This window comes from Cherax quadricarinatus, chromosome 66 (genome assembly GCF_038502225.1).
Source record: "Cherax quadricarinatus isolate ZL_2023a chromosome 66, ASM3850222v1, whole genome shotgun sequence".
NCBI lineage: Eukaryota > Metazoa > Arthropoda > Malacostraca > Decapoda > Parastacidae > Cherax > Cherax quadricarinatus.
The window spans coordinates 21,005,318-21,031,302 of NC_091357.1; the positions used below are offsets into that span (position 1 = coordinate 21,005,318).

At 47.5% G+C, this 25,985-nt stretch overlaps 1 protein-coding gene across 3 annotated transcripts in view; it reads left to right on the forward strand.

The window, feature by feature from the left end:
- LOC128704003 (steroid hormone receptor ERR1) overlaps positions 1–25,985 on the forward strand; it is a 390,890-nt gene that overhangs the window by 159,087 nt on the left and 205,818 nt on the right. For 2 of the 3 annotated variants that reach the window (XM_070099212.1, XM_070099213.1), the window contains exons 1-2: positions 21,903–22,070; positions 23,605–23,742. In XM_070099212.1, coding sequence (XP_069955313.1) covers positions 21,939–22,070; positions 23,605–23,742 — 270 coding nt within the window. In that variant the 5' untranslated portion in view covers positions 21,903–21,938. Of the gene's footprint in view, positions 1–21,902; positions 22,071–23,604; positions 23,743–25,985 lie in introns of those variants that run through there. The other variant, XM_070099214.1, reaches the window with a different exon arrangement.

Below are 25,985 nucleotides of genomic sequence, written 5' to 3' on the forward strand. Positions count from 1 at the left end.
ACTGCTGCTGCTGCTGACACCAGCACTGCTGCCGCTGACACCAGCACTGCTGCTGCTGCTGACACCAGCACTGCTGCTGCTGACACCAGCACTGCTGCTGCTGCTGACACCAGCACTGCTGCTGCTGACACCAGCACTGCTGCTGCTGACACCAGCACTGCTGCTGCTGATTCCAGCACTGCTGCTGCTGACACCAGCACTGCTGCTGCTGATACCAGCACTGCTGCTGCTGCTGACACCAGCACTGCTGCTGCTGACACCAGCACTGCTGCTGCTGACACCAGCACTGCTGCTGCTGACACCAGCACTGCTGCTGACACCAGCACTGCTGCTGCTGACACCAGCACTGCTGCTGCTGACACCAGCACTGCTGCTGCTGCTGATACCAGCACTGCTGCTGCTGATACCAGCACTGCTGCTGCTGACACCAGCACTGTTGCTGGTGACACCAGCACTGCTGCTGCTGACACCAGCACTGCTGCTGCTGACACCAGCACTGCTGCTGCTGCTGATACCAGCACTGCTGCTGCTGACACCATCACTGCTGTTGCTGACACCAGCACTGCTGCTGCTGCTGCTGATACCAGCACTGCTGCTGCTGACACCAGCACTGCTGCTGCTGCTGATACCAGCACTGCTGCTGCTGACACCAGCACTGCTGCTGCTGACACCAGCACTGCTGCTGCTGATACCAGCACTGCTTCTGCTGCTGATACCAGCGCTGCTGCTGCTGACACCAGCACTGCTGCTGCTGCTGATACCAGCACTGCTGCTGCTGACACCAGCTCTGCTGCTGCTGACACCAGCACTGCTGCTGCTGACACCAGCACTGCTGCTGACACGAGCACTGCTGCTGCTGACACCAGCACTGCTGCTGCTGACACCAGCACTGCTGCTGCTGCTGATACCAGCACTGCTTCTGCTGCTGATACCAGCGCTGCTGCTGCTGACACCAGCACTGCTGCTGCTGCTGATACCAGCACTGCTGCTGACACCAGCACTGCTGCTGCTGACACCAGCACTGCTGCTGCTGACACCAGCACTGCTGCTGCTGACACCAGCACTGCTGCTGCTGACACCAGCACTGCTGCTGCTGCTGACACCAGCACTGCTGCTGCTGACACCAGCACTGCTGCTGCTGCTGACACCAGCACTGCTGCTGCTGCTGACACCAGCACTGCTGCTGCTGACACCAGCACTGCTGCTGCTGACACCAGCACTGCTGCTGCTGCTGACACCAGCACTGCTGCTGCTGCTGACACCAGCACTGCTGCTGCTGACACCAGCACTGCTGCTGCTGACACCAGCACTGCTGCTGCTGCTGACACCAGCACTGCTGCTGCTGCTGACACCAGCACTGCTGCCGCTGACACCAGCACTGCTGCTGCTGACACCAGCACTGCTGCTGCTGCTGACACCAGCACTGCTGCTGCTGCTGACACCAGCACTGCTGCTGCTGACACCAGCACTGCTGCTGCTGACACCAGCACTGCTGCTGCTGCTGACACCAGCACTGCTGCTGCTGCTGATACCAGCACTGCTGCTGCTGACACCAGCACTGCTGCTGCTGACACCAGCACTGCTGCTGCTGACACCAGCACTGCTGCTGCTGACACCAGCACTGCTGCTGCTGACACCAGCACTGCTGCACACACACACCTGACTTTCTCTGACCCTGACCCACTTCCGCCCCGGGGCAAGCCGGCTCCCGAAACCTCGTGCCCAGTGGGGGAGGGGTCTGACTGCGTCGTAAGAGCAGGTAGATAATTACCCAGCCTCAGGTAGATGAGTAGACGGGGGTGGGGGTGAGGTGAGTCATGGAAGATGGGGGGAGGGAAGGGGAGGTTTGGGGGAGGGGGTTAGGGGGAGGGAAGGGGAGGTTTGGGGGAGGGGGTTAGGGGGAGGGAATGGGAGTTAAAAGATATTATCCTGCTTGATGTTTCAAAGCTATGGACTATGGCACCCCCCAGAGTGCCACCATCAGGGTGCCACCCCCAGGGTGCCACCTCCAGGGTGCCACCACCAGGGTGCCACTACCAGGGTGCCATCACCAGGGTGCCACTACAGGGTGCCACCATCAGAGTGCCATCCCCAGGGTGCCACCGCCATGGTGCCACCACCACCCCCTCTACCACAATGATCCCAGGAAGGTATCCCAGTGTGCATAACCCCAGCACCCCATCTACCACAATGATCCCAGGAAGGTATCCCAGTGTGGCATAACCCCAGCCCCCACTACCACAATGATACCAGGTAGGGATCCCAGTGTGCATAACCCCAGCCCCCTCTACCACAATGATCCCAGGAAGGTATCCCAGTGTGGCATAACCCCAGCCCCCTCTACCACAATGATTCCAGGAAGGTATCCCAGTGTGGCATAACCCCAGACCCCTCTACCACAATGATCTCAGGAAGGCATCCCAGTGTGGCATAACCCCAGCCCCCTCTACCACAATGATCCCAGGAAGGTATCCCAGTGTGGCATAACCCCAGCCCCCTCTACCACAATGATCCCAGGAAGGTATCCCAGTGTGGCATAACCCCAGCCCCTCTACCACAATGATCCCAGGAAGGTATCCCAGTGTGCATAACCCCAGCCCCTCTACCACAATGATCCCAGGAAGGTATCCCAGTGTGCATAACCCCAGCCCCCTCTACCACAATGATCCCAGGAAGGTATCCCAGTGTGCATAACCCCAGCCCCCTCTACCACAATGATCCCAGGAAGGTATCCCAGTGTGCATAACCCCAGCCCCCTCTACCACAATGATCCCAGTAAGGTATCCCAGTGTGCATAACCCCAGCCCCCTCTACCACAATGATCCCAGGAAGGTATCCCAGTGTGGCATAACCCCAGCCCCCTCTACCACAATGATCCCAGGAAGGTATCCCAGTGTGCATAACCCCAGCCCCTCTACCACAATGATCCCAGGAAGGTATCCCAGTGTGCATAACCCCAGCCCCTCTACCACAATGATCCCAGGAAGGTATCCCAGTACTGCATAACCCCAGCCCCTCTACCACAATGATCCCAGGAAGGTATCCCAGTGTGCATAACCCCAGCCCCCTCTACCACAATGATCCCAGGAAGGTATCCCAGTGTGCATAACCCCAGCCCCCTCTACCACAATGATCCCAGGAAGGTATCCCAGTGTGGCATAACCCCAGCCCCTCTACCACAATGATCCCAGGTAAGGTATCCCAGTGTGGCATAACCCCAGCCCCCTCTACCACAATGATCCCAGGAAGGTATCCCAGTGTGGCATAACCCCATAACAGGAAGGTATCCCAGCCCCTCTACCACAATGATCCCAGGAAGGTATCCCAGTGTGGCATAACCCCAGCCCCCTCTACCACAATGATCCCAGGAAGGTATCCCAGTGTGCATAACCCCAGCCCCCTCTACCACAATGATCCCAGGAAGGTATCCCAGTGTGGCATAAACCCCAGCCCCTCTACCACAATGATCCCAGGAAGGTATCCCAGTGTGGCATAACCCCAGCCCCTCTACCACAATGATCCCAGGAAGGTATCCCAATGCATAACCCCAGCCCCCTCTACCACAATGATCCCAGGAAGGTATCCCAGTGTGCATAACCCCAGCCCCCTCTACCACAATGATCCCAGGAAGGTATCCCAGTGTGGCATAACCCCAGCCCCCTCTACCACAATGATCCCAGGAAGGTATCCCAGTGTGCATAACCCCAGCCCCCTCTACCACAATGATCCCAGTGTGGTAAGGTATCCCAGTACTGCATAACCCCAGCCCCTCTACCACAATGATCCCAGGAAGGTATCCCAGTGTGCATAACCCCAGCCCCTCTACCACAATGATCCCAGGAAGGTATCCCAGTGTGGCATAACCCCAGCCCCCTCTACCACAATGATCCCAGGAAGGTATCCCAGTGTGGCATAACCCCAGCCCCTCTACCACAATGATCCCAGGTAAGGTATACCACCCCAGGAAGGTATCCCAGTGTGGCATAACCCCAGCCCCTCTACCACAATGATCCCAGGTAAGGTATCCCAGTACTGCCATAACCCCAGCCCCCTCTACCACAATGATCCCAGGAAGGTATCCCAGTGTGGCATAACCCCAGCCCCTCTACCACAATGATCCCAGGAAGGTATCCCAGTGTGCATAACCCCAGCCCCCTCTACCACAATGATCCCAGGAAGGTATCCCAGTGTGGCATAACCCCAGCCCCTCTACCACAATGATCCCAGGAAGGTATCCCAGTGTGGCATAACCCCAGCCCCCTCTACCACAATGATCCCAGGAAGGTATCCCAGTGTGCATAACCCCAGCCCCCTCTACCACAATGATCCCCCAGGAAGCCCCCTCTACCACAATGTATCCCAGTGTGGCATAACCCCAGCCCCTCTACCACAATGATCCCAGGAAGGTATCCCAGTGTGGCATAAGCCCCTCTACCCAATGATCCCCCCTCTACCACAATGATCCCAGGAAGGTATCCCAGTGTGGCATAACCCAGCCCCTCTACCACAATGATCCCAGGAAGGTATCCCAGTGTGGCATAACCCCAGCCCCCTCTACCACAATGATCCCAGGAAGGTATCCCAGTGTGCATAACCCCAGCCCCCTCTACCACAATGATCCCAGGAAGGTATCCCAGTGGCATGCATAACCCCAGCCCCCTCTACCACAATGATCCCAGGAAGGTATCCCAGTGTGCATAACCCCAGCCCCCTCTACCACAATGATCCCAGGAAGGTATCCCAGTGTGGCATAACCCCAGCCCCCTCTACCACAATGATCCCAGGAAGGTATCCCAGTGTGCATAACCCCAGCCCCCTCTACCACAATGATCCCAGGAAGGTATCCCAGTGTGGCATAACCCCAGCCCCCGCTACCCCAATGATCCCAGGAAGGTATCCCAGTGTGCATAACCCCAGCCCCCTCTACCACAATGATCCCAGGAAGGTATCCCAGTGTGCATAACCCCAGCCCCCTCTACCACAATGATCCCAGGAAGGTATCCCAGTGTGGCATAACTACCCAGATCCCCCCTCTACCACAATGATCCCAGGAAGGTATCCCAGTGTGGCATAACCCCAGCCCCCTCTACCACAATGATCCCAGGAAGGTATCCCAGTGTGCATAACCCCAGCCCCCTCTACCACAATGATCCCAGGAAGGTATCCCAGTGTGGCATAAACCCCAGCCCCCTCTACCACAATGATCCCAGGTAAGGTATCCCAGTGTGCATAACCCCAGCCCCCTCTACCACAATGATCCCAGGAAGGTATCCCAGTGTGCATAACCCCAGCCCCCTCTACCACAATGATCCCAGGAAGGTATCCCAGTGTGCATAACCCCAGCATAACCCCCCCCTCTACCACAATGATCCCAGGAAGGTATCCCAGTGTGGCATAACCCCAGCCCCCTCTACCACAATGATCCCAGGAAGGTATCCCAGTGTGCATAACCCCAGCCCCCTCTACCACAATGATCCCAGGTAAGGTATCCCAGTGTGGCATAACCCCAGCCCCCTCTACCACAATGATCCCAGGAAGGTATCCCAGTGTGCATAACCCCAGCCCCCTCTACCACAATGATCCCAGGAAGGTATCCCAGTGTGGCATAACCCCAGCCCCCTCTACCACAATGATCCCAGGAAGGTATCCCAGTGTGGCATAACCCCAGCCCCCTTTACCACAATGATCCCAGGAAGGTATCCCAGTGTGCATAACCCCAGCCCCCTCTACCACAATGATCCCAGGAAGGTATCCCAGTGTGGCATAACCCCAGCCCCCTCTACCACAATGATCCCAGGAAGGTATCCCAGTGTGGCATAACCCCAGCCCCCTCTACCACAATGATCCCAGGAAGGTATCCCAGTGTGGCATAACCCCAGCCCCCTCTACCACAATGATCCCAGGAAGGTATCCCAGTGTGGCATAACCCCAGCCCCCTCTACCACAATGATCCCAGGAAGGTATCCCAGTGTGGCATAACCCCAGCCCCCTCTACCACAATGATCCCAGGAAGGTATCCCAGTGTGGCATAACCCCAGCCCCCTCTACCACAATGAACTCAGGAAGGTATCCCAGTGTGGCATAACCCCATACCACAATGATCCCAGGAAGGTATCCCAGCCCCCTCTACCACAATGATCCCAGGAAGGTATCCCAGTGTGGCATAACCCCAGCCCCCTCTACCACAATGATCCCAGGAAGGTATCCCAGTGTGGCATAACCCCAGCCCCCTCTACCACAATGATCCCAGGAAGGTATCCCAGTGTGGCATAACCCCAGCCCCCTCTACCACAATGATCCCAGGAAGGTATCCCAGTGTGGCATAACCCCAGCCCCCTCTACCACAATGATCCCAGGAAGGTATCCCAGTGTGGCATAACCCCAGCCCCCTCTACCACAATGATCCCAGGAAGGTATCCCAGTTCTTCAGCCATAGAGTTGTCAGGAAGTGGAATAGTCTAGCAAGTGATGTAGTGGAGGCAGGAACCATACATAGTTTTAAGACGAGGTATGATAAAACTCATGGAGCAGGGAGAGAGAGGACCTAGTAGCGATCAGTGCCAGAAGTTGAGTCTCGACCCCTGTAACCACAAATAGGTGAGTACACACACACACACACACACACACACACACACACACACACACACACACACACACACACACACACACACACAACCTTCACCATGGATCCGTTATGTGTGAAGCGACTTTCTCTGACCGTCAGACAACCCCAAACAGGTAACAACTGAAAGGCATTTTATACCCCCCCTGACGACCCCCTTCCCCTCCCCTCCCCCCTCCACCACACACATCATAACACCGTACACACACACACACACACACACACACACACACACACACACACACAAACTTTCTCTATACTCATTCCTGTAATACTTGTCAACTTTCTCCTGACCGATTACCCTCACACTTTAAGTTCCGCAGTCTTGTTCATGTCTCTCTCTCTCTCTCTCTCTCTCTCCCTCTTTTGATCGATACCATGCCCAGCCCTTCTAGGGTAGGGTAGGTGCCTGAGCCCGAGCCTTTAGCTCATAAGACTGTCATTCCCATTAGCCCCCTTGGGGCGGGGATGGCAGACCAGAGAGGCCTAGCTTGTGGCTAGGCCTGGGGACAGTTGGTCCCAAAGATGAGGAGGTACTTGTGCCTCCTCCCATGGGAGACTTAGGTCTCAGACACTCCCTAAAGAGGGAGCCAAGGCCGGGCCACCACTTGGAAAAGGCCCGGGCCGGGAGAATACCGGCTAATCTTTAACTAACTCCCAAGGTTAAGGATCCCTAGCTTTATTGACAGCTATATTACAGGTTAAGGATTCCTAACTTTACTGGCAAGCTAAGAGCTGTTACCTACATCAGCTCATTTGAAAGCATTTTTATTGTTATGAGACATACAAGTAGGGAACAGGATGAAGTTGGAGCCATCTGTGGGCCAGCATTTTCATTTGATCAACTGACTTTATCTCGTTGACATCATTATGCTGTACGAATGTGTTCCATACTCGAGTCATCCTGGGTATGTATGATCTCAGATGGAGTGATGTTCTGGAGAAGGGTACAGCCAGAGTGAAGTTGCTGCTGGCTGCCCGTCTTGTGGCATAAAAGCTTGTTCTTTCTCTCTCTCTCTCTCCCTCTTTCTCTCTTTCTTTCTCTTTTTCTATCCTTCCTTCATCCAGGTAGATATAGATAGTTGGTAGTCCAGGTAGATATAGATAGTTGGTAGTCCAGATAGATATAGATAGTTGGTAGTCCAGGCAGATATAGATAGTTGGTAGTCCAGATAGATATAGATAGTTGGTAGTCCAGATAGATATAGATAGTTGGTAGTCCAGATAGATATAGATAGTTGGTAGTCCAGATAGATATAGATAGTTGGTAGTCCAGGTAGATATAGATAGTTGGTAGTCCAGGTAGATATAGATAGTTGGTAGTCCAGGTAGATATAGATAGTTGGTAGTCCAAGTAGATATAGATAGTTGGTAGTCCAGGTAGATATAGATAGTTGGTAGTCCAGATAGATATAGATAGTTGGTAGTCCAGATAGATATAGATAGTTGGTAGTCCAGATAGATATAGATAGTTGGTAGTCCAGGTAGATATAGATAGTTGGTAGTCCAAGTAGATATAGATAGTTGGTAGTCCAGGTAGATATAGATAGTTGGTAGTCCAGGTAGATATAGATAGTTGGTAGTCCAGGTAGATATAGATAGTTGGTAGTCCAGATAGATATAGATAGTTGGTAGTCCAAGTAGATATAGATAGTTGGTAGTCCAGGTAGATATAGATAGTTGGTAGTCCAGGTAGATATAGATAGTTGGTAGTCCAAGTAGATATAGATAGTTGGTAGTCCAGGTAGATATAGATAGTTGGTAGTCCAGATAGATATAGATAGTTGGTAGTCCAGATAGATATAGATAGTTGGTAGTCCAAGTAGATATAGATAGTTGGTAGTCCAAGTAGATATAGATAGTTGGTAGTCCAGGTAGATATAGATAGTTGGTAGTAGATATAGATAGTTGGTAGTCCAGATAGATATAGATAGTTGGTAGTCCAGAGGTAGATATAGATAGTTGGTAGTCCAGTCCAAGTAGATATAGATAGTTGGTAGTCCAGGCAGATATAGATAGTTGGTAGTCCAGATAGATATAGATAGTTGGTAGTCCAGATAGATATAGATAGTTGGTAGTCCAGGCAGATATAGATAGTTGGTAGTCCAGATAGATATAGATAGTTGGTAGTCCAGATAGATATAGATAGTTGGTAGTCCAGATAGATATAGATAGTTGGTAGTCCAGATAGATATAGATAGTTGGTAGTCCAGATAGATATAGATAGTTGGTAGTCCAGATAGATATAGATAGTTGGTAGTCCAGATAGATATAGATAGTTGGTAGTCCAGATAGACACAGATAGTTGGTAGTCCAGATAGATATAGATAGTTGGTAGTCCAGATAGATATAGATAGTTGGTAGTCCAGATAGATATAGATAGTTGGTAGTCCAGATAGATATAGATAGTTGGTAGTCCAGATAGATATAGATAGTTGGTAGTCCAGATAGATATAGATAGTTGGTAGATAGATATAGATAGTTGGTAGTCCAGATAGATATAGATAGTTGGTAGTCCAGATAGATATAGATAGTTGGTAGTCCAGATAGATATAGATAGTTGGTAGTCCAGATAGATATAGATAGTTGGTAGTCCAGATAGATATATTATTATTATTATTATAATCAAAAAGAAGCGCTAAGCCACAAGGACTATACAGCCCAGATAGATATAGATAGTTGGTAGTCCAGGTAGATATAGATAGTTGGTAGTCCAGATAGATATAGATAGTTGGTAGTCCAGATAGATATAGATAGTTGGTAGTCCAGATAGATATAGATAGTTGGTAGTCCAGGTAGATATAGATAGTTGGTAGTCCAGATAGATATAGATAGTTGGTAGTCCAGATAGATATAGATAGTTGGTAGTCCAGATAGATATAGATAGTTGGTAGTCCAGATAGATATAGATAGTTGGTAGTCCAGATAGATATAGATAGTTTCTCTCAGCTCCCCATGTACTCACATTAATTCTCTTGTACACCAATACACATAATCTCAGAAGAAGGGCGAAACAGCGTACGATTACATGGCCCTTTCGCCCCAGTAACAAGAATTACCAAGTTACACAAGAGTGCCCTTGATCCGAAACACTTCAAGTTTTACTACATTTCGCACGTATGGACGTGCGAAATGTCTCGTGGTGTGGCTAGTGTAGCAGCCACCTTGACCTCTCAGGACGACCAACTATCTTTGTTTACAAATACAACCCACGTGCGCTGCTGCTGCGTTCTTGTAACTCGGATCATGAATCCGTCTTCATGTTGACGTTCTTGTAACTCGGATCATGAATCCGTCTTCATGTTGACGTTCTTGTAACTCGGATCATGAATCCGTCTTCATGTTGACGTTTTTGTAACTCGGATTATGAATCCGTCTTCATGTTGACGTTCTGGTAACACTGATCATGAATCCGTCTTCATGTTGACGTTCTTGTAACTCGGATTATGAATCCGTCTTCATGTTGACGTTCTGGTAACACTGATCATGAATCCGTCTTCCTGTTGACGTTCTGGTAACACTGATCATAAATCCGTCTTCATGTTGACGTTCTGGTAACACTGATCATGAATCCGTCTTCCTGTTGACGTTCTGGTAACACTGATCATAAATCCGTCTTCATGTTGACGTTCTGGTAACACTGATCATGAATCCGTCTTAAGAACATAAGAATGTAGGAACACTGCAGAAGACCTACTGGCCCATACGAGGCAGGTCCTTATCAAAACGACTTGTGTTGACGTTCTGGTAACACTGATCATCAATCCGTCTTCCTGTTGACGTTCTGGTAACACTGATCATCAATCCGTCTTCCTGTTGACGTTCTGGTAACACTGATCATCAATCCGTCTTCCTGTTGACGTTCTGGTAACACTGATCATCAATCCGTCTTCCTGTTGACGTTCTGGTAACACTGATCATCAATCCGTCTTCCTGTTGACGTTCTGGTAACACTGATCATCAATCCGTCTTCCTGTTGTTGACGTTATTTTACATAAATAAATTAATAATATACACACAGTATGAAATGAGACATTTGGAAATTAATATATATTTGGAAAATACACGGCAATGATATGGCAGATTATTGATTAAGAGATATGACTACTGTTGGTGGTGGCACCAGGTCCTAATAACAGCAGCAATTAGCTTCTCCACAAGTGAACAGCTCTGTTTCGTGATCCTGCGTTTGGTTATTACCCATAGATGCTCAATTGGATTGATGTCAGGAGAGTTTTCAGGCCAATGAAGTAATCAGTCAGATCAGGTGATCAGCCTTATGAGGTAATCTGTCCCTCAGCCCAGGCTGAGGGACAGATTACCCCATCTTTTGTATATAGTTCTGTATTTCAATTGTCTTTGAATTTGTATTGATAGTCACTGGATGGCGAAACGTCTACAATAAAGATACCCAGATGTTGCACGTATGTCCAGTCCTTTACGTCGTGATGATAGCTCCTCAGATACTTCACTCATCTAAAGATGCAAGGTTCAGTTCCGTGTTTGTAGCTGGTGTTCCTGAGCCCCGAGACCGTCTGATGGCAAGCCTTTGGACTTTCTCAAGGTGCTTAATGTGGTTGACTAAATTTTTTATTTTATTACCACACTGGCCGATTCCCACCAAGGCAGGGTGGCCCGAAAAAGAAAAACTTTCACCATCATTCACTCCATCACTGTCTTGCCAGAAGGGTGCTTTACACTACAGTTTTTAAACTGCAACATTAACACCCCTCCTTCAGAGTGCAGGCACTGTACTTCCCATCTCCAGGACTCAAGTCCGGCCTGCCGGTTTCCCTGAACCCCTTCATAAATGTTACTTTGCTCACACTCCAACAGCACGTCAAGTATTAAAAACTATTTGTCTCCATTCACTCCTATCAAACACGCTCACGCATGCCTGCTGGAAGTCCAAGCCCCTCGCACACAAAACCTCCTTTACCCCCTCCCTCCAATCTTTCCTAGGCCGACCCCTACCCCGCCTTCCTTCCACTACAGACTGATACACTCTTGAAGTCACTCTGTTTCGCTCCATTCTCTCTACATGTCCGAACCACCTCAACAACCCTTCCTCAGCCCTCTGGACAACAGTTTTGGTAATCCCGCACCTCCTCCTAACTTCCAAACTACGAATTCTCTGCATTATATTCACACCACACATTGCCCTCAGACATGACATCTCCACTGCCTCCAGCCTTCTCCTCGCTGCAACATTCATCACACATGCTTCACACCCATATAAGAGCGTTGGTAAAACTATACTCTCATACATTCCCCTCTTTGCCTCCAAGGACAAAGTTCTTTGTCTCCACAGACTCCTAAGTGCACCACTCACCCTTTTCCCCTCATCAATTCTATGATTCACCTCATCTTTCATAGACCCATCCGCTGACACGTCCACTCCCAAATATCTGAATACATTCACCTCCTCCATACTCTCTCCCTCCAATCTGATATCCAATCTTTCATCACCTAATCTTTTTGTTATCCTCATAACCTTACTCTTTCCTGTATTCACTTTCAATTTTCTTCTTTTGCACACCCTACCAAATTCATCCACCAATCTCTGCAACTTCTCTTCAATAACAAAAACATAAAGTGGGACCAAGTAAACCAAGTCCTAACCGATATAAGCTGGGAAGATATACTAAGCAACACAGACCCAAACTTATGCCTAGAACAGATTAACTCGGTGGCACTCGATGTATGCACAAGGCTTATTCCTCTAAGAAAAAGAAGGAGTAGATGTAAAATAGAAAGAGACAGGCGCTCCCTTTACAGGCGACGGAAAAGAATAACAGAGCGGCTAAAAGAGGTCAATATATCTGAAATGCGCAGGGAGACACTGGTCAGAGAAATAGCAAGCATCGAACTTAAGCTAAAAGAATCCTTTAGGAGTCAGGAATCGCGGGAAGAACTAAAAGCCATAAATGAAATCGAAAGAAACCCAAAGTATTTCTTCTCCTATGCCAAATCAAAATCGAGAACAACGTCCAGTATTGGGCCCCTACTTAAACAAGATGGGTCCTACACAGATGACAACAAGGAAATGAGTGAGCTACTCAAGTCCCAATATGACTCAGTTTTTAGCAAGCCGCTAACCAGACTGAGAGTCGAAGATCAAAATGAATTTTTTATGAGAGAGCCACAAAATTTGATTAACACAAGCCTATCCGATGTTATCCTGACGCCAAATGACTTCGAACAGGCGATAAATGACATGCCCATGCACTCTGCCCCAGGGCCAGACTCATGGAACTCTGTGTTCATCAAGAACTGCAAGAAGCCCCTATCACGAGCCTTTTCCATCTTATGGAGAGGGAGCATGGACACGGGGGTCGTCCCTCAGTTACTAAAAACAACAGACATAGCCCCACTCCACAAAGGGGGCAGTAAAGCAACAGCAAAGAACTACAGACCAATAGCACTAACATCCCATATCATAAAAATCTTTGAAAGGGTCCTAAGAAGCAAGATCACCACCCATCTAGAAACCCATCAGTTACACAACCCAGGGCAACATGGGTTTAGAACAGGTCGCTCCTGTCTGTCTCAACTACTGGATCACTACGACAAGGTCCTAAATGCACTAGAAGACAAAAAGAATGCAGATGTAATATATACAGACTTTGCAAAAGCCTTCGACAAGTGTGACCATGGCGTAATAGCGCACAAAATGCGCGCTAAAGGAATAACAGGAAAAGTCGGTCGATGGATCTATAATTTCCTCACTAACAGAACACAGAGAGTAGTCGTCAACAGAGTAAAGTCCGAGGCAGCTACGGTGAAAAGCTCTGTTCCACAAGGCACAGTACTCGCTCCCATCTTGTTCCTCATCCTCATATCCGACATAGACAAGGATGTCAGCCACAGCACCGTGTCTTCCTTTGCAGATGACACCCGAATCTGCATGACAGTGTCTTCCATTGCAGACACTGCAAGGCTCCAGGCGGACATCAACCAAATCTTTCAGTGGGCTGCAGAAAACAATATGAAGTTCAACGATGAGAAATTTCAATTACTCAGATATGGTAAACATGAGGAAATTAAATCTTCATCAGAGTACAAAACAAATTCTGGCCACAAAATAGAGCGAAACACCAACGTCAAAGACCTGGGAGTGATTATGTCGGAGGATCTCACCTTCAAGGACCATAACATTGTATCAATCGCATCTGCTAGAAAAATGACAGGATGGATAATGAGAACCTTCAAAACTAGGGAGGCCAAGCCCATGATGACACTCTTCAGGTCACTTGTTCTATCTAGGCTGGAATATTGCTGCACTCTAACATCACCTTTCAAGGCAGGTGAAATTGCCGACCTAGAAAATGTACAGAGAACTTTCACGGCGCGCATAACGGAGATAAAACACCTCAATTACTGGGAGCGCTTGAGGTTTCTAAACCTGTATTCCCTGGAACGCAGGAGGGAGAGATACATGATTATATACACCTGGAAAATCCTAGAGGGACTAGTACCGAACTTGCACACGAAAATCACTCACTACGAAAGCAAAAGACTTGGCAGACGATGCACCATCCCCCCAATGAAAAGCAGGGGTGTCACTAGCACGTTAAGAGACCATACAATAAGTGTCAGGGGCCCGAGACTGTTCAACTGCCTCCCAGCACACATAAGGGGGATTACCAACAGACCCCTGGCAGTCTTCAAGCTGGCACTGGACAAGCACCTAAAGTCAGTTCCTGATCAGCCGGGCTGTGGCTCGTACGTTGGTTTGCGTGCAGCCAGCAGCAACAGCCTGGTTGATCAGGCGCTGATCCACCAGGAGGCCTGGTCACAGACCGGGCCGCGGGGGCGTTGACCCCCGGAACTCTCTCCAGGTAAACTCTCCAGGTAATCTCCCAAGAGCACAGTGTCATCAGCAAAGAGCAGCTGTGACAACTCCCACTTTATGTGTGATTCTTTATCTTTTAACTCCACGCCTCTTACCAAGACCCTCGCATTTACTTCTCTTACAACCCCATCTATAAATATATTAAACAACCACGGTGACATCACACATCCTTGTCTAAGGCCTACTTTTACTGGGAAATAATTTCCCTCTAAATATTGGTTCCAAAATGATGATCCATACTCGAGGACTGACCTGATTCAGTGTTTCAACCCTGTTAAGGTTGGCGGAGGAAGCTTCACATACGTGTGTCCGTGACCATGTTCTCCTGATGTCCGGTGGACACGACTTCCTGCAAAAAACTCTCATTCTCTGTTCCTCTACACAGCGGTGTCTTGTCAGTGTAAATGGGAAAGACTCATGACGTGGGTCTTGTCTTATGCTAGGCTGGTCCCAGGAACTACTGCTCATGTTAGGAAGTGTGGGTCTTGTCTTATGCTAGGCTGGTCCCAGGAACTACTGCTCATGTTAGGAAGTGTGGGTCTTGTCTTATGCTAGGCTGGTCCCAGGAACTACTGCTCATGTTAGGAAGTGTGGGTCTTGTCTTATGCTAGGCTGGTCCCAGGAACTACTGCTCATGTTAGGAAGTGTGGGTCTTGTCTTATGCTAGGCTGGTCCCAGGAACTACTGCTCATGTTAGGAAGTGTGGGTCTTGTCTTATGCTAGGCTGGTCCCAGGAACTACTGCTCATGTTAGGAAGTGTGGGTCTTGTCTTATGCTAGGCTGGTCCCAGGAACTACTGCTCATGTTAGGAAGTGTGGGTCTTGTCTTATGCTAGGCTGGTCCCAGGAACTACTGCTCATGTTAGGAAGTGTGGGTCTTGTCTTATGCTAGGCTGGTCCCAGGAACTACTGCTCATGTTAGGAAGTGTGGGTCTTGTCTTATGCTAGGCGGGGCCCAGGAACTACTGCTCATGTTAGGAAGTGTGGGTCTTGTCTTATGCTAGGCGGGGCCCAGGAACTACTGCTCATGTTATGAAGTGTGGGTCGCATGTCAGGCTGGTCCCAGGAACTAGGGCTCATGTTAGGAAGTGTGGGTCTTATGCTAGGCTGGTCCCAGGAACTACTACTCATGTTAGGAAGTGTGGGTCTTGTCTTATGCTAGGCTTTTCCCAGGAACTACTGCTCATGTTAGGAAGTGTGGGTCTTGTCTTATGCTAGGCTGGTCCCAGGAACTTCTGCTCATGTTAGGAAGTGTGGGTCTTGTCTTATGCTAGGCGGGGCCCAGGAACTACTGCTCATGTTAGGAAGTGTGGGTCTTGTCTTATGCTAGGCTGGTCCCAGGAACTACTGCTCATGTTAGGAAGTGTGGGTCTTGTCTTATGCTAGGCTGGTCCCAGGAACTTCTGCTCATGTTAGGAAGTGTGGGTCTTGTCTTATGCTAGGCGGGGCCCAGGAACTACTGCTCATGTTAGGAAGTGTGGGTCTTGTCTTATGCTAGGCGGGGCCCAGGAACTACTGCTCATGTTATGAAGTGTGGGTCGCATGTCAGGCTGGTCCCAGGAACTAGGGCTCATGTTAGGAAGTGTGGGTCTTATGCTAGGCTGGTCCCAGGAACTACTGCTCATGTTAGGAAGTGTGGGTCTTGTCTTATGCTAGGCTTTTCCCAGGAACTACTGCTCATGTTAGGAAGTGTGGGTCTTGTCTTATGCTAGGCTGGTCCCAGGAACTTCTGCTCATGTTAGGAAGTGTGGGTCTTGTCTTATGCTAGGCGGGGCCCAGGAACTACTGCTCATGTTAGGAAGTGTGGGTCTTGTCTTATGCTAGGCGGGGCCCAGGAACTACTGCTCATGTTATGAAGTGTGGGTCGCATGTCAGGCTGGTCCCAGGAACTAGGGCTCATGTTAGGAAGTGTGGGTCTTATGCTAGGCTGGTCCCAGGAACTACTGCTCATGTTAGGAAGTGTGGGTCTTGTCTTATGCTAGGCTTTTCCCAGGAACTACTGCTCATGTTAGGAAGTGTGGGTCTTGTCTTATGCTAGGCTGGTCCCAGGAACTACTGCTCATGTTAGGAAGTGTGGGTCTTGTCTTATGCTAGGCTGGTCCCAGGAACTACTGCTCATGTTAGGAAGTGTGGGTCTTGTCTTATGCTAGGCTGGTCCCAGGAACTACTGCTCATGTTAGGAAGTGTGGGTCTTGTCTTATGCTAGGCGGGGCCCAGGAACTACTGCTCATGTTAGGAAGTGTGGGTCTTGTCTTATGCTAGGCTGGTCCCAGGAACTACTGCTCATGTTAGGAAGTGTGGGTCTTGTCTTATGCTAGGCTTTTCCCAGGAACTACTGCTCATGTTAGGAAGTGTGGGTCGCATGTCAGGCTGGTCCCAGGAACTAGGGCTCATGTTAGGAAGTGTGGATCTTATGCTAGGCTGGTCCCAGGAACTAGGGCTCATGTTAGGAAGTGTGGGTCTTATGCTAGGCTGGTCCCAGGAACTAGGGCTCATGTTAGGAAGTGTGGGTCTTATGCTAGGCTGGTCCCAGGAACTAGGGCTCATGTTAGGAAGTGTGGATCTTATGCTAGGCTGGTCCCAGGAACTAGGGTTCATGTTAGGAAGTGTGGATCTTATGCTAGGCTGGTCCCAGGAACTAGGGTTCATGTTAGGAAGTGTGGATCTTATGCTAGGCTGGTCCCAGGAACTAGGGTTCATGTTAGGAAGTGTGGATCTTATGCTAGGCTGGTCCCAGGAACTAGGGCTCATGTTAGGAAGTGTGGATCTTATGCTAGGCTGGTCCCAGGAACTAGGGCTCATGTTAGGAAGTGTGGATCTTATGCTAGGCTGGTCCCAGGAACTAGGGCTCATGTTAGGAAGTGTGAGTATTATGCTAGGCTGGTCCCAGGAACTAGGGCTCATGTTAGGAAGTGTGGATCTTATGCTAGGCTGGTCCCAGGAACTAGGGCTCATGTTAGGAAGTGTGGGTCTTATGCTAGGCTGGTCCCAGGAACTAGGGCTCATGTTAGGAAGTGTGGATCTTATGCTAGGCTGGTCCCAGGAACTAGGGTTCATGTTAGGAAGTGTGGATCTTATGCTAGGCTGGTTCCAAGATCTGCTGATATGATAAGGCTCTTCCGCTGGCAGGCTCATCGGTCACAACACTTGATGTTAATAATTAAGATACATGAGCAACGGTTAGGTATCTGTTGTTGAAATTTTTCGCCTATACAGTAGCTTTCTTCAGTCAAATAGTCAGCATGAGTAGCAGTGAAGATGAGAAAATCAGTCCATCAACGTCACTACTACACCTGCTGCCTCTGTATTTGACTGATGAAGGCTACTGTGTAGGCGAAACGTTTCAACACGATACCGAACTGTTGTACATGTATTTTAATCTTCAACTTGTCGGTATTTTATACGATTTTCAACTAACACTGGATGTTAGTGTGGCTGACCAATGACAAATCGTCACGTTGTACAACCCAAGACCTCTAACACACATTCCAGTAAGAATCCCAAATGTCTTCTAAGCAGCACACACCAGTGGTAAGTCTGAAGACGATCAGTAGAGGCTTTCCAGAGTTCTCAGATGGAAACCAAAACAGCAGAGAAAGAGAGAAAGAGAGAGAGAGAGAGAGAGAGAGACTAGCTGCGATCATTAAGACTACATGTAACTTCCTTAGAACCAGACAAAAAAAAACCTTGATACCTAAGATTACAATATATACACTAAAAAATATACATTTACATCTTACAGTATACAAATAATGTATATAATGTTTGTCAGGAAACAGGAAAGTCCCAGAAACACTTTTATTTCCGCCGGTACTCGGACTGCAATTGTTGATGTTATTATTAACGTAAATCGTTTCCGAAATTACTGACCAAAACTTCTTATGTAATATTTATTTTTTTACGCAACGTTTCTCAAGAAAGTTTTAATAATAAAATGCCATTTTTCTCTTTACATTTTTTATTAAGCGTTACTGAGGTATATCTTGGTAAGTTCCCCCAATATTTATTAAGTTTTATGCAATACTGATCGTCTGTATTTTGACTCGTGGATGGTAGACGCAGCAGTAAGATACTGGTGAAACAAGCTGTTATCTGGTCAAGCTTCGTTAAGCCACTAAGCTGATAAAGTTCAACCTTCAACTCTTAGAACTTAGCCTTAGAACTTGATAGAAGTTGTGAGAGAGGCAACTTTGGTGCTAATGATACTGGCTGGTTCTGCTGTGTCACCTCCCTCAATCAGTACTGTTTTTGACTTCCTCTTATATATTGTCTTGACTTCTCAGTTATTACTGTCTTGACTTCATTTATCATTGTCTTGACTTCATTTATCATTGTCTTGACTTCTAATTTATTGTCTTGACTTCTAACTTATTATTGTCTTGACTTCTAACTTATTATCGTCTTGACTTCTAACTTATTATTGTCTTGACTTCTAACTTATTATTGTCTTGACTTCTAACTTATTATTGTCTTGACTTCTAACTTATTATTGTCTTGACTTCTAACTTATTATCGTCTTGACTTCTAACTTATTATTGTCTTGACTTCTAACTTATTATCGTCTTGACTTCTAACTTATTATTGTCTTGACTTCTAACTTATTATTGTCTTGACTTCTAACTTATTATTGTCTTGACTTCTAACTTATTATTGTCTTGACTTCTAACTTATTGTCTTGACTTCTAACTTATTATTGTCTTGACTTCTAACTTATTATTGTCTTGACTTCTAACTTATTATTGTCTTGACTTCTCACATATTATTATTTTGACTTCCTTTGCCGTCTTGAAGCATCGTCTTTAAAGCTTGTTCTAAAAATCTTGAATTCTACACACACACACACACACACACACACACACACACACACACACATATATATATATATATATATATATATATATATATATATATATATATATATATATATATATATATATATATTAATGAGTCTCGTGGGGTGGATAGACTTCAAACCCACACCTTGAAGGGATCTTGATGGTCTTGAAGGAGTCTAGATGTTCTTGAAGGAGTCTAGATATTCTTGAAGGAGTCTAGATGTTCTTGAAGGAGTCTAGATATTCTTGAAGGAGTCTAGATGCTCTTGAAGGAGTCTAGATATTCTTGAAGGAGTCTAGATGTTCTTGAAGGAGTCTAGATGTTCTTGAAGGAGTCTAGATGTTCTTGAAGGAGTCTAGATGTTCTTGAAGGAGTCTAGATGTTCTTGAAGGAGTCTAGATGTTCTTGAAGGAGTCTAGATGCTCTTGAAGGAGTCTAGATATTCTTGAAGGAGTCTAGATGTTCTTGAAGGAGTCTAGATGTTCTTGAAGGAGTCTAGATGTTCTTGAAGGAGTCTAGATGTTCTTGAAGGAGTCTAGATATTCTTGAAGGAGTCTAGATGTTCTTGAAGGAGTCTAGATGTTCTTGAAGGAGTCTAGATGTTCTTGAAGGAGTCTAGATATTCTTGAAGGAGTCTAGATGTTCTTGAAGGAGTCTAGATGTTCTTGAAGGAGTCTAGATGTTCTTGAAGGAGTCTAGATATTCTTGAAGGAGTCTAGATGTTCTTGAAGGAGTCTAGATATTCTTGAAGGAGTCTAGATGTTCTTGAAGGAGTCTAGATATTCTTGAAGGAGTCTAGATGCTCTTGAAGGAGTCTAGATGTTCTTGAAGGAGTCTAGATGCTCTTGAAGGAGTCTGGATGTTCTTGAAGGAGTCTAGATGTTCTTGAAGGAGTCTAGATGTTCTTGAAGGAGTCTAGATGTTCTTGAAGGAGTCTAGATGTTCTTGAAGGAGTCTAGATGTTCTTGAAGGAGTCTAGATGCTCTTGAAGGAGTCTAGATGTTCTTGAAGGAGTCTAGATGTTCTTGAAGGACTCTGGATGCACTTGAAAGACTCTGGATGCTCTTTGAAGGACTCTGGATGCTCTTAAAGGACTCTGGATGCTCTTTGAAGGACTCTTGATGCTCTTGAAGGACTCTGGATGCTCTTAAAGGACTCTGGATGCTCTTAAAGGACTCTAGATGCTCTTAAAGGACTCTGGATGCTCTCTGAAGGACTCTGGATGCTCTCTGAAGGACTCTGGATGCTCTCTGAAGGACTCTGGATGCTCTCTGAAGGACTCTGGATGCTTTTGAGCGTTACATGTCTCAAAGTGTATACACACTTACGTGTCTGTGACGGTGTTGGTAGCAGGGAGGGAGGTGTGTGTGTCTCTCTAAGTGTATACACACTTAGAGACAGTGTATATATACTGAGAGACATGCAAATGTCAGTGTATATATCCTGTGTATATATTGATCATGTTATTTGAACCAAGGTAAGATATCTTGCTTGAGCTTACACTGTGACATGTAAAGCTTATCCAATACTTGTTTAACTGTTTAGATATTAGTTGTGACTTATTTCCTGAGGTCTACCCTAGCAGGTTAGCCTCACACTGCAGCAGTGTGAGGGTAAACTGCAGCAGTGTGAGGGTAAACTGCAGCAGTGTGAGGGTAAACTGCAGCAGTGTGAGGGTAAACTGCAGCAGTGTGAGGGTAAACTGCAGCAGTGTGAGGGTAAACTGCAGCAGTGTGAGGGTAAACTGCAGCAGTGTGAGGGTAAACTGCAGCAGTGTGAGGGTAAACTGCAGCAGTGTGAGGGTAAACTGCAGCAGTGTGAGGGTAAACTGCAGCAGTGTGAGGGTAAACTGCAGCAGTGTGAGGGTAAACTGCAGCAGTGTGAGGGTAAACTGCAGCAGTGTGAGGGTAAACTGCAGTAGTGTGAGGGTAAACTGCAGCAGTGTGAGGGTAAACTGCAGCAGTGTGAGGGTAAACTGCAGTAGTGTGAGGGTAAACTGCAGCAGTGTGAGGGTAAACTGCAGCAGTGTGAGGGTAAACTGCAGTAGTGTGAGGGTAAACTGCAGCAGTGTGAGGGTAAACTGCAGCAGTGTGAGGGGTGAAGTACAGTAGAGTGAAGGTAAACTGCAGCAGAGAGTTTTTAAACTACATCAGTGTAAGGGTAAACTAGAGTAGAGTGAGAGGGTACACTAACGTGGAAGGAGGACTAAACTAAAGTTACCTAACAACTCTCAATCTCCTTCTAGTAAAACGTTGGTCTTGGGAAGCTCACCTGAGTTGCAGCCTCGGTCCTTTTACGAGCTCCACCTGTTAGGCGTTCCCCAGGGGCCCTACCTGGGTCCCCCAGGGTCCCTCAGGGTCCAAAGCTTGGTCCCCCTGGGATGCTGGAAGCCTTGGGATGAGACAGGATGATGATCTCTTACTCCCAGGCATCTTCAGAGTTCGCTCGATTTGAAAGGGATTGATTTTAAATTGTTGTGGGGGGTTAGGATGTCAGGATGGGGTGGTGAGGAGGGTTGGGGATGGGGAGTGGGAGGTGTTTGGGGGGGAGGAATGGGTGATAGTGGAGCCCTCTGTGAGCGGGCCGGTGAAACACAGGTTATGGGTAGAGTGTAGGAGCACCTGTGATGTTCCACTCTTGTACTGGTGTGCACCCTCCTGACGCCCGCCGCTGTTGTTCGTGCACGGATGGCAGTGATCTCCGTGCCCAGGGATCCACACAACGTTTCGCCCTCATGCAGAGCTGGAAGGAGCACCTGGTACGTGTCTGTGGCGGTGTTGGTAGCAGGGAGGGAGGGTGTGTGTGTGCGTGTGTTGTATGTGTGTGTGTGTGTGTGTGTGTGTGTGTGTGTGTGTGTGTGTGTGTGTGTGTGTGTGTGTGTGTGTGTGTGTGTAGAGAGAGAGAGAGAGAGAGAGACCATGGAAGGTTTCAAGGTTATGGTCGTACCTCTCATTGGTGGAGACAGCGTTCACAGATACCAGCATTCCCTTCACCCCTTGTTCATGTGCTGACTGTACACCGCTGACAACGTTCAAGAGAGGGGGTGTGGCAGGACAGGTGTCAGGGCTGATTTCAGGGGGTGAATGTAAGGCAGGGACGGACCTTTCAGGGGGTGAAGAGGTATCCGTAACACAGGGACGAACCTTTCAGGGGGAGTAGGGGTGTTTGTAAGGCAGGGACGGGCCTTTCAGGGGGTGTGTGGGGTGTTTGTAAGACAGGGACGAGCCTTTCAAGGGGTGTAGGGGGTGTTTGCAAGACAGGGATGGATCTTTCAGGGTGTGTAGAGGGTGTTTGCAAGACAGGGACGGATCTTTCAGGGGGAGTAGGGGGTGTTTGCAAGACAGGGACGGGCCTTTCAGGGGGTGTTTGCAAAATAGGGACGGGGTGTTTGGTGACAGGGAGGAGAGGTTAGGAGGTGGGTATTTTGAAAAGTTAGGGGGGATTGGGGGTCTTTCAAGAAAGGAAGGGGAGAGGAGAGGGAGGGGGCAAAAACTCCCCCTCTCCAACCCTCCCCTTCCCTCAATCACACTGAAAGTGAAAGCATGCAGGGGAGGTAGGAATCATTTGTATCTTACCTTAGACCGCCTTTGCAAAGAACCTTTCCGCAAATCAGGCCTAAAGGTAGGCCTTCCCCTCCTCCTCCCCCTGCCTGTTCACCCAGGCTGTTGTTTCTGGCAGCCGGCAGGGAGAAGTGGCCTCTATCTTCCCCCCTGATCCATCACTCTTACAGATATCTGACTACCTCTGTCACCTCATCATCCCTGGTACTTACTGGTACACCGTTGGAGGAACCACACAGGTCTTGGTTACCCGTGCTTCTAACACCTTTCTTCTGCACTGGCATGTGAGGTTTGAACTCTATCGAGTGCACGAGGGTCATTAAGGCTGCATATCACTTGTACACCACCATCTGTACTCACCTAATTGTGGTTGCAGGGGTCGAGACTCAGCTCGTGTACATATTCACACTGTACTACCAGTACTGCTACTACCACAACTGCTTCTACTACTACCACCACTGCTATTACTACTGTGCTACTACTGCTATTACTACTGTGCTACTACTGCTATTACTACTGCTATTACCACCAATTTTACCAGCACTACTACCACTCGTCTCGTACTACCACTACTACAACCACCACCATTGCTACTACTACTACTGCTACCACCACCACTACTACCCTTATTACTGCTATTATTATTATTATTATTATTATTATTATTATTATTATTATTATTATTATTATTAGGTATAAGAAAGGTGTTACACAGTTATGTCTGCCTCTCAGGTAAGAGCAGTGCAAGGTGATGGCTTGGGCACTGCCATCCGTGGCACCAGCAGTGCCACCAGCAGCAGTGCCAGTAGCAGCAGTGCCAGTAGCAGCAGTGCCACTAGCAGCAGTGCCACTAGCAGCGCCGGGGTCCGGGTAAGTACTAAATCTTAACTGAATACTAAGACGACCCATTTTATCCAAGGTACTGAGTATAAGTCTACCTGCTTACCTATCTACCATCTTACCTACTTATCTACCATCTTACTTACCTATCTACCATCTTACCTACTTACCTACTTACCTATCTACCATCTTACCTACTTATCTACCATCTTACCTACTTACCTACTTACCTATCTATCATCTTACCTACTTATCTACCATCTTACCTACTTACCTACTTACCTATCTACCATCTTACCTACTTATCTACCATCTTACCTACTTACCTACTTACCTATCTACCATCTTACCTACTTATCTACCATCTTACCTACTTACCTACTTACCTATCTACCATCTTACCTACTTATCTACCATCTTACCTACTTACCTATCTACCATCTTACCTACTTACCTATCTACCATCTTACCTACTTATCTACCATCTTACCTACTTACCTATCTACCATCTTACCTACTTACCTATCTACCATCTTACCTACTTATCTACCATCTTACCTACTTACCTATCTACCATCTTACCTACTTACATATCTACCATCTTACCTACTTATCTACCATCTTACCTACTTACCTATCTACCATCTTACCTACTTACCTATCTACCATCTTACCTACTTACCTATCTACCATCTTACCTACTTACCTACCATCTTGCCTACTTACCTATCTACCATCTTACCTATCTACCATCTTACTTACCTATCTACCATCTTACCTACTTACCTATCTACCATCTTACCTACCTACCTATCTACCATCTTACCTACTTACCTATCTACCATCTTACCTACCTATCTACCATCTTACCTACTTACCTATCTACCATCTTACCTGTCTACCATCTTACTTACCTATCTACCATCTTACCTACTTACCTATCTACCATCTTACCTATCTACCGTCTTACCTATCTACCATCTTACCTACCTACCTATCTACCATCTTACCTACTTACCTATCTACCATCTTACCTCCCTACTTACCTATCTACCATCTTATCTACCTACTTACCTATCTACCATCTTACCTGTCTACCATCTTACCTCCCTACTTACCTATCTACTATCTTACCTACTTATCTACCATCTTACCTACTTACCTATCTACCATCTTACTTACCTATCTACCATCTTACCTACTTACCTTTCTACCATCTTACCTACTTACCTATCTACCATCTTACCTACTTACCTATCTACCATCTTACCTATCTACCATCTTACTTACCTATCTACCATCTTACCTACTTACCTATCTACCATCTTACCTACCTACCTATCTACCATCTTACCTACTTACCTATCTACCATCTTACCTCCCTACTTACCTATCTACCATCTTACCTACCTACTTACCTATCTGCCATCTTACCTGTCTACCATCTTACCTCCTTACTTACCTATCTACTATCTTACCTACTTACTTACCTATCTACCATTTTACCTACTTACCTATCTACCATCTTACCTACTTACCTATCTACCATCTTACCTACCTACTTACCTATCTACCATCTTACCTACTTACCTATCTACCATCTTACCTACCTACTTACCTATCTACCATCTTACCTACTTACTTATCTACCATCTTACCTACTTACCTATCTACCATCTTACCTACCTACTTACCTATCTACCATCTTACCTACCTACTTACCTATCTACCATCTTACATCCCTACTTATCTACTCCAGCAGGTACTGGAGGTACTTACCTACTCCAGTAGGTACTGGAGGTACGTACCTACTCCAGCAGGTACTGGAGGTACTTACCTACTCCAGCAGGTACTGGAGGTACTTACCTACTCCAGCAGGTACTGGAGGTACTTACCTACTCCAGCAGGTACTGGAGGTACTTACCTACTCCAGCAGCTACTGGAGCTACTTACCTACTCCAGCAGGTACTGGAGGTACTTACCTACTCCAGCAGGTACTGGAGGTACTTACCTACTCCAGAAGGCACTGGAGGTACTTACCTACTCCAGCAGGTACTGGAGGTACTTACCTACTCCAGCAGGTACTGGAGGTACTTACCTACTCCAGCAGCTACTGGAGCTACTTACCTACTCCAGCAGGTACTGGAGGTACTTACCTACTCCAGCAGCTACTGGAGCTACTTACCTACTCCAGCAGGTACTGGAGGTACTTACCTACTCCAGCAGGTACTGGAGGTACTTACCTACTCCAGCAGGCACTGGAGGTACTTACC